This window comes from Galeopterus variegatus, unplaced genomic scaffold (assembly GCF_000696425.1).
Source record: "Galeopterus variegatus unplaced genomic scaffold, G_variegatus-3.0.2 Scaffold5783, whole genome shotgun sequence".
Classification (NCBI taxonomy): Eukaryota; Metazoa; Chordata; class Mammalia; order Dermoptera; family Cynocephalidae; genus Galeopterus; species Galeopterus variegatus.
Genome location: NW_007731894.1, coordinates 89,583 through 99,272, shown reverse-complemented (window position 1 = coordinate 99,272; position 9,690 = coordinate 89,583). Strand labels below are relative to the sequence as shown.

Genomic DNA, 9,690 nt, shown 5'->3' with positions numbered 1-9,690 from the left:
CCAAAACCCTCCCATTCAGGTGGGTGCCCTTTACTGAGGTCAGGCTTCCTCATTACCGTTCAATGGCAAATCATCGTTCAGGCTCCTCTGTCCGTCAAAGCTTTGGCTTGTCACTTTGGTGTAAGTGTATATCTGGAATGACAGCCTCATATTGAACCTCAGTGGATCGTTGGTTCTACATATTATTTTGTAACACTGTCATTACCCCCAAATACCGTGCACAGCGTACATATAAGGCATGAAGAATACCCATGAAATGAGCGGCACGAGCTGCTGCCCCCCGCGATCAGGACCAGAACGTCACCGCCACCGTGGGGCACGCACTCCGGCCGGACCGGCTGCAGAGGGCGTTCCTCCAACCACAGTGCGGGGTGGCCAGCCCGGCCCGTCCGCCCCCGCTCAACAGAGACAAAAGCAATCCTGCGGGGGGAGTTGAGGGTTTTTTTAATTTCTTTTAAATTGTGTACACAACATTGGCTTCGAGGCCTCCCCCTCCAAGAGCTCAGAGCATTTCTGGCTGACTAGGCAGGAGCCACTGCACCCTCCGGCCAGGTAAAGACGCATGAGACCCTCAACTGGGCACAGTTGTTGTACCTCGGAGGAGAGGGTGCAGGAGGTCAGCTTGCAGCAGCTTCACTCTGTTAGACTCCACTGGCCCTGGCCACCCTCCACTGAAAGCAGGGACCTTGTCTTTCCTTGTCTTTGCCCTTGGCATGACACAGTGCCCATGCCCAGGGGACACTCGGTCACATCGGCAGAATGAGTGGTCTTGAGAGCCTCCAGCCCTGGCACTTCCTATCAGCCAACCCAAGGCTCCCAAAGGCCCGCTGGCGCATTAGAAACCAATCCTTCTGTGCCTCAGCTGAGGCTGGTGTCTGGTGACACCCTCAGAAAGCCAGAAGAGGCAGTTCGAAAGTAGCTTTCCTGGTGTTAAGCTGTGTGAGTCTCCCTTGCCTGCATGCAATGACCAGAAAGGGGTCATACTGAGACATCCCGAGTCCAGCAGACACGGTACTTTCAGGAAATGTGAGCCCTGGGGAGCCACACTGAGTGTGACAGGGTCTTAGGTCCCAATGACAGGGGCGTTGTCTGCTAAAAACAAACAAATCTAGATAAAGCTGAGAGGTCCTGTCAGACAAGTGGACACTCCTTTGTCATGCACCGCACAGACAGTGGCTCACTGCGGCCAGGAACTGGGGCGCTTGTTCCATGTTCAGCACAGGGTAAGGATCGCAGGCAGCGTCTGGCACGATGCAGTGAGGTACTGTTTGGTGTTCGACTCCACATTGTAGTTTTCCTCCAGATGTGTGTTAATGCAGAGACACCGCTGGAGAGTTCTGCAGGTGAGGCAAGAAATCCTGAAAATGCAAGATAATTTAAAACAAGCGGAGCTACCACACAGTCCCGCTATCAAAAACTAACCTGAGTCTGGGTTGCAGAGAGACATCAGCCCTGGAAACGGGTTCCCCAGGCACTTCAGGGGCTATTTCTGAGCTCCACGCAAGTGCGCGCATGCACGCACACACACACACACACACACGCACCCCAAGTGTGCAGAACAGTGTGGGCTGGAGTCCACGTGGCCACACTGACACTAGCATGTGCAGCCTTGGTCCTCTGCAGGGGAGGTCGCTGGAATGTCACAGAGCTGAGGCATAGCAGGGCCACATGTCAGAAACCCAAGTACGCATCTCTCACAACCGTGCCAAGAAGGCGACAGCTGTGTGTACAAGACCAAACAGGATTGCCGGCCAGGAAGGCAGGAAGGAGGACAGGGTGTTCGCGGGTCTTCTGCACACTGCTTAAAATGCAGAAAAGATGTGGCCACGTCTGGCAGTCCCCACATCCCCTTCTGGCCTGGAGTTTGCCTGTGTGCTGTGGGTTCGTGACGAGGACCGTGACCTGTGCTTTCATTCTGCAGGAGACTGCTGGCTGCTCGCCGCCATCGCCTCCCTGACACTGAATGACAGAGCGCTGGCCAGAGTCGTGCCCCAGGACCAAAGCTTCAGCCCCGGCTACGCCGGGATATTCCACTTCCAGGTGAGATGGAGCCGGGCCGGGCTCACTGCTCGGGCCCAGCGTGGCTCGGTGCAAATGCACCGCCCCGGAACCCTGGAGGGAAGGCGACAGTGTCTGCGTGAGCGCCGTGCTCCTAAACCGCACTAACGCCACGCTTTGCAGTGAAATAACATCTACATGTTTCAGAAGAGCATTCAGGGTGTTGCAAGGTGGGTCCTTGCAGACCGCGCAGCCTCGGGTGCGGTTCTGGCAGATCTGGAGGTCCGTAGGCGAAGGGTTTCATGATCTTGAATTTCTTGCGCTTTGAGCATGAATGGCCTGAGATGATTGTGCCTCTGGGGAACTGGATTATTTCTCATAAGCAGAGAGGGTCTCCTCACTGGAGGAGTGAAACTCTGGAGAACGTGAGTGAGTTCAAAACATAAAAACTGAAGAAACACAGAGCTGACCCCAGCTGGAGTCCTGGGGCCCGCGGCCCCGAGACCTGGCTCCCTGCTCTCCCATCTCCCCGTCCATCTGCGCCCTTCCCCACCCCCAGTCCTTGCACAGGGTCCCCCTGGACTTAGTTAAGTGGGTGGCCTCAGGCAGTTCTCTCCGTGAAACTGAGCCTTCCTTACTAATCAGAGAGAGGGAGAGACTGGAAGCCACCCACGGGCTCCTCGTGGAACTGCACAGGAGCCCGGGAAGAAGTCGCCCAGTGCCAGGCGTGAAGGACATGCTGTCACCTCCTTGCACGCTCGTCCAGCCCGTCCCTCTGTCCCCGAGGCCTGCAGTCTGCTAAGCAGAAGTGCGTGTGGGTCCAGTAACTGACGGCACAGAAGCGTTCGAGGGCTGGGACGGCAGAAACATGAGCTCAGGGCCCTGTCCCCACTCCTAGCTGTTGGCCTCCTGTGCCTGAGGGGCACGGAGCCACCTTGGGGCCGGGAGACCCTACCCTTGCTCTCCCAAGGACCCACCACCATCCCCGTCTCCCCTCCCTGCGTGTGACTTCTGCCCATAGCACAGCCCTGGCTCAGCTCTGACCCTTGAGAACCACCCCCGGGCGGCAGGGTGGGGGGTATTTAAACTCAGCAAACCCAGCAGCACTGCTGCCTCTGAGCCAGCGCCACTACCTGACCTCGGGCTCCCCAGGGAAGAGTGTCCTCCTTTGTCCCATCGAGTGTCACAGCTGGGAGGGGCCTGGGCAGCTGCTCCCTATTTTGCCCCCGGGGACATTAGGTCCCAGGGAGCGAGTGTGGCCGACCTAAGCTCACAAGACAAACTGCAGCCCATAGGCCGAGAGCCCCGGGTTCTGGCTCCACTGCTGCCCTGAGTGGGTGGGGCCGGCCCTGGGGGGACTGTCAGCCCCACGCTCACAGCACTCCTCATGGGAAGTGGAGCGTTGGAAATGACCTGCTGCTGCACGGTCCTCTCTGTCCCTCGGCCACAGTGCAGGTGTGCAGGAGCAGGGACACCAGCAGAGCTGTCTCTGTCACCTGCAGGCCCCCTGAGCCCTCCCCGTGGGAGGCCAGCCCTGCCCCTGCCCAGGGAGCCCCAGCCCAGGCCTGGACATCAAACCCCTGTCCCAGAAGCCACCAAAGGCCCAAGAGTCTGAAGAGACATTGGGTCAGGGGGCGAGGGGCCAGGGGGAAGCTGATCCATAAGGAGGGGAGGAGACGGGTCCCTGCAGCACACCAGGAAGCTCAGAGAAACCACGCATGGCCCTCGCCCTGCTCCCGCCTCCCCTCCTGTTCCCTGCAGACCACATGCAAACTCACACGCATGCACGCATGTGCTCAAACAGCACACACCTGTGCACACGTGCATACAAGTGCACTCCCACACACACACACTTGCACAGTGCAACGTACAAACGAGCACACTGCACATGCACGCTCACACCTGCACACATGCACATGCGTGTGCACACACATGCACGCCTGCACTCCCCTCACGTGTCCACAGCTAGCACGCAGGAAAACCAAATCACCTGCCTCTCTCTGGGTGAATGGCCAACAGACCAGGGCTCCGCCTGCGGCGAGGAGGGGACAAAAGGTTAGAGGACATCAGAGCTGGAACTGGGTGGAGAGGGTGACAACTGGGCAGTGCGGGGGCAGACCAAACCCCACACTTCCACCCTCCCCTGCCCAAAAACTTCCTTGTGAAAAGAAAGATTAATTCACAGCACCGGAGAGTGTCCACGTGTGGCTCCTGTCCTGCCTCCCCTGCCCAAGACACTAAGTCTAGGAGCCGAGGTCGATGGCGGACGGAATGCCCGGCATGTGGCCCCGAGGACAAAGTCCAGGCGGCCCCACCACGGAGCCCACGCGTGATTCCCTCGAGACTATTCCTGCAGTTTGGTCACAGGGAAAAGCAGTAGGACCAACGTGTACACACGGGGCCGGGACCTCCTGCGTGACTCACCCGTGTTTCCGTCTCCCCCCGGCGACAGTTCTGGCAGCACAGCGAGTGGCTGGACGTGGTGGTCGACGACCGCCTGCCCACCTTCAGGGATCGCCTGGTCTTCCTGCACTCCGCCGAGCACAGCGAGTTCTGGAGCGCCTTGCTGGAGAAAGCCTACGCCAAGTGAGCGCCGCGGGCCCAGGGAAGCCCGGCTTCCATTCCCGGCGGGGACCGAGGCCCTGGGTCTGCGGGCGAGGCATGTGGACTCGGGCAGGGCTGAGGGCGGAAAAACAGCTGCCAGAGCAGTGTCCCTGTGGTGGCCCCGGTGCGCCCTCCTCGGGCACTCTGGCCACACCTGTCCCGTCTCTCTCCCTAAGCCATGGGTCTGGCCCTGGGAAGAGCTGGTGGAGAAGCACTGGGAGGGCAGGAAGAGGGACGTCCTGGCTAAGCCAACACTACTCAGTTCTCCAGGCTTCCCCCCAGATGCTGCCAAGGCTCAGACGTCTAGACGTCCAGGCTAGACCACGAGGGTGCAGAGACATGAAATGAATCTAGAGCATCTTGTGATGTCGGAAAGTGAGAACACACACACACAACACGCACAACACACACAACACACACGCATAACACGCACAACAACACGCGCACAACACACAACACGCACAGCACGTACAACACACGCACAACACGCACAACACACACGCATAACACGCACAACAACACACGCACAACACACAACATGCACAGCACGTACAACACACGCATAACATGCACAACACACGCACAACATGCGCAACACACGCACACAACACACATGTACAACACAACACACGCAAAACACACACGGCACACATGCACAACACACACAACACACATGCACACAACACACGCACAACATGCACAACACACACAACACAAACACACACGCATAACACGCACAACAACAACACACGCACAACACACAACATGCACAGCACGTACAACACGTGCACAACACGCACAACACTCATGCATAACACGCACAACAACACACGCACAACACACACTACACACACAACATGCACAACACACGCACACAACACACACGTCCAACACAACACACGCAAAACACACATGCACAACACACACTACATGCACAACACATGCACAATACACATGCAACACGCACAACACGCACAACACATGCACACAACACACGCACAACATGCACAACACACACAACACGCACAACACACGCACAACACATATGCACGACACGCACACAACATGCACAATACACACAACACACACATACCACATACACAACACACACACGATGCACAAAAAACACAGAAAATACGCACCACACACACACAACACACACTCACCACACATGCACCACACACGCATAACACACACAACACACAACATACATGCACAACATATGCGCAACACACACACCACACATGCACAACACGCACAACACATATGCATGACACGCACATAACACACACATACCACATACACAACACACATGCACAACACACACACAACACACACAACACACGCACAACACATATGCACGACACGCACACAACATGCACAATACACACACAACACACACATACCACATACACAACACACATACACAACACACACATGCACAACATGCACACGTCACATGACACATGCACACGCACACACAGATGGGGTACATCGAAAGCACACAGGGGCCTGCTGACGCAGTTCCAAGTAGCCAAAGCTAGAACAATTTGACCAACAAAGTAAGTAAAGCAGCTCTGGATTGTAAACCAAAGTAGAAAATAAGTATGCGCGAGCGCATGCGGATGTCAATAAATAATTGAATAAATAAATCAGGGACAAGGGACAAATATCCCACGCAGAATAATTCCAAATGAATTGTGTGCATCTCCCACCCTCAAGGTGAACTCCCGCTCCTTAAATGGGGGCCCACATGGTGACCTCCTTCCCAGGAGCACAGCCAGGAGACGGGAGCGGGGAGGGACTTTTCAGTGGGAAACGTCAACACGACCTCAGCCTCAGGTGACCGGGGATAGGTCACAGGAGAGCATGCAACCTCAAGCACTGTGCTGAGAATTAAAGAGCAAGTGAGAAAACCGGGTGTCTCAGTGCAGGGCGGCTGAGCCCGCAGTGGCGGGGCTGGGGTTTGAACCTGCAGCCGGGCAGGGCAGAGTCCCTGCTCCCCACCGCACTCCGGGCTGCGTCCTCGGGGCCTGCTGCTTCCTCCAGGCTCCTGCTCCGTCCCCGTCCCCTTTCCCAGCCCAATTAGAGCCTCTGTCTGGGACGCCCTGGGCCCTGTCCCCGTACACCCCGCTGGCTCCCTGCCGCCCGCAGGCTGAACGGGAGCTACGAAGCGCTGAAGGGCGGCAGCGCGCTGGAGGCCATGGAAGACTTCACCGGGGGCGTCGCAGAGACCTTCCAAACCACGGAGGCCCCCGAGAACTTCTACGAGATCCTCGAGAAGGCCCTGAAGAGGGGCTCTCTGCTGAGCTGCTCCATTGACGTGAGTCGCTGGGGCCCCCGATGCCAGCACCCCATGAGCCAGGGTCTGCGCAGGAGCCCTGACCACACACAAGGAGGGGCACGGCCGTGGCGGGCAATGTCAGTGTTCACTTCTTTTAATTAAGACACAGGTCTTGGGCTGGCCAGTTAGCACAGTTGGTTAGAGCACTGCCTTATAACACCAGGGTCAAGGGGTCGGTTCCCCATGCCGGCCAGCTGCCCAAAAAACCATGCAAGTTTCTATTTAAAGTGTTTCAAATTGCAAAGGTGAGATCCACGTGCTGTATCAGGTGGGACAACCCTGAGACCTACGAAGGCATGTTTGTACCCTCCGCATCCGGCAGCCTCCCCACTCCACCCCCACCCGCAGCCAGGTCGCCTGGCCCATGCCCAGGGTCACGGCTCTGTCTTTGCTCACACAGGCACACACACGTGCACACGAGCGTAAGGAAGGCTGGTTTGATTTTACTAAGATGGAATCTTAGCATGTAGTTTTCCGAAATTTGTTTTTTTCATTTTATATCCCATGAAAAAATACGTCTTATCAGCAGGTAGGAAGCTAACAGGGTATTTTCTAAGTTCCCTGTGCACACGAGCACACACAGGTGTAACTTTACCTTGTTTATCTTTTGAGATCTTTTCAAGTTTTCTGTTCCCCCCTGGAATGACCTTGGGGAGCTGTTCTTTGCTGACGGATTACCCATGTCCTCTGTAATTTCCCATTTGGAACACGGAGTTGCATGTCCACTGCCACATGCCTCTCTTCCTCTGTGGTGTGTGTGATCGTGTTTTCTCTGTCGTGCCACACGAAGCTCAAGTTGTTCTGTTTGGGGGAGAAAATGTAAATCTTTGCTGGAGTCCGCACTGAGAGCGAGGAAGAAACTGGATGTCACTGCTAAACATCTTTGGGGTGTCACGTGTACCCGATCTCTACGACCCGTGCACGTGGCTGCACCTGCAGGAGCAGAAGGGGCCAGAGGACAGGACTGGCCAGGCCTGCAGCTGGGTCTGGCCAGGCGGGAAAGGCTTGACTTAGACAATGCAAATGATGTTTCTCTTTTCCTGTTTCAGACCAGAAATGCTGCAGAATCTGAAGCCCGGACCCCTTTTGGTCTCATTAAGGGTCATGCCTACACCATAACGGGAGTTGATCAGGTAGGTGAGGCGGAGCCCTGCTGCAGGGTGCAGGGAGAGGCGTGGAGATGCTGGTGCCTGGTGCACAGTCTCAGTGCACTGCGGTTTAAAGCGCCATTCTGACACATCAGAGAGCGTGTCACCTGGAGGAGGCAGGCTGGGATTCAAACAGCAAACCAGGAGAAAGGGACAGTGAGGTCCCACCACAGCCTGGCCTTGTCTAGCAGGCATGAGAGCCCAGCCTCTGATTGTCTGGTCTCTCCTTTCCTTTCCTGCTTTCCCAGTTCTACATCAGGCCTGCATTAGTCAGGGCGCTCCAGAGAGATGAAGCACAGGAAGTTTACATTTGTGCACGTACTGACACACGCTCAGAGCGTCGGGCAGAGAGACCCGATCCCACCTTCCACCGCCTTTTTGTTCTGTTCAGTGAGGCCCACCTGCACCGACCAGGAAGGCAATCTGCTTTACTCAGTTTACCAATTTGAATCTGGCCTCATCCAGAAACACCCCCCGGACACACTCAGAATAATCTTTAAGCAGATATCTTGGGCCCCCATGGCCCAGTCAAGTTGACACAGAACATTGACCATCATGAGTCCCATCCTCTGCAGCCGTGGTCAGGGCAGAACTCACTCCCGGGGCCACCTGAACACACACGGCACCACCCTGGCGTGGCTGCCTCGGAGGCTCGAGGGAGACACAGGCAGGAGAATGGGATGAAGGGTGGCAAGAAGCCCGAGGTTTCAGCCTCCAGGATCCAGCTCAGTGAAGTCCACAGTCAGCTGTCACCCACTCTGTGCCCTGCTGGACGAGTCTCTCACCCTCAGCAGAGGACACGGGCATCGCTGGGCTCCTCCCACCGCTGCCCACACTTTGAATCACATGCTCCGAATGCGCGGGGAGGAGACAGCACAGGAGGCCCCTTCCTTCCTCCTCCCGGCGCCCGAGCTGTGAGACGCCACTGGGTTCTTTAGATCTTGTAGGTCAGATCTGTCAGTGTCACCCTGAGTGACTGCAGAAGCCTCCCAGTGGCTTGGCTCAGCGCTTCACTTCCCGTCCACCTGCAAGGAACTCACTTTCCACAAATACCTCAAATCAAAGAGCCTCCTACAGGGTGACCCACGAGTCCCATCTGTTGACTCCAGACAGTTGGTATCACTTGAATTATTCTTACACATCAAAAATACAACTTGTGCCAAATGCACCAGGATAAAGCATCCTGCGTTCTGGTTAGTTGGCAAACAGACGTCTGTGACCTCCAGTCTCTCTCCTGAAAGCCTCTCTCCAGTGCACGGGCCCTCCCCGCCCCAGGGCATGGCGGGACCCTCTTTCTCTGCTGGCTCAGGGTCATGAAGGCAAACAGCAGGCGTCCTCCTATGACCCCTGACCGTGGGAGATACCGGAGTTAGAGGACCTGTGTGTGCTCTCCCGGCGTGTGCTCCTGCTGTCACGCTCATCTGTGAGCAGGACGCTGAGGGTGGAGAAAACGCAGCAAGTCGTGAGCACTCGGCAGAGACAGACACGTGAGGCCCGGCCTGCTCCGAGAAACGCCTGTGATTCACATGCACTAATTTCTTTTTTCTTTTTTTTTTTCCTTTTTGTCTTTTTTCGTGACCGGTAACGGGATCGCAA

At 56.3% G+C, this 9,690-nt stretch overlaps 1 protein-coding gene across 1 annotated transcript in view; it reads left to right on the top strand.

The window, feature by feature from the left end:
• CAPN9 (calpain 9) overlaps positions 1-9,690 on the top strand; it is a 41,285-nt gene that overhangs the window by 7,858 nt on the left and 23,737 nt on the right. Inside the window, exons 3-6 of the mRNA XM_008589971.1 lie at positions 1,922-2,040; positions 4,451-4,584; positions 6,757-6,925; positions 7,996-8,079. Of these exons, the coding sequence (XP_008588193.1) occupies positions 1,922-2,040; positions 4,451-4,584; positions 6,757-6,925; positions 7,996-8,079 (506 nt within the window). The remainder of the gene's footprint in view (positions 1-1,921; positions 2,041-4,450; positions 4,585-6,756; positions 6,926-7,995; positions 8,080-9,690) is intronic.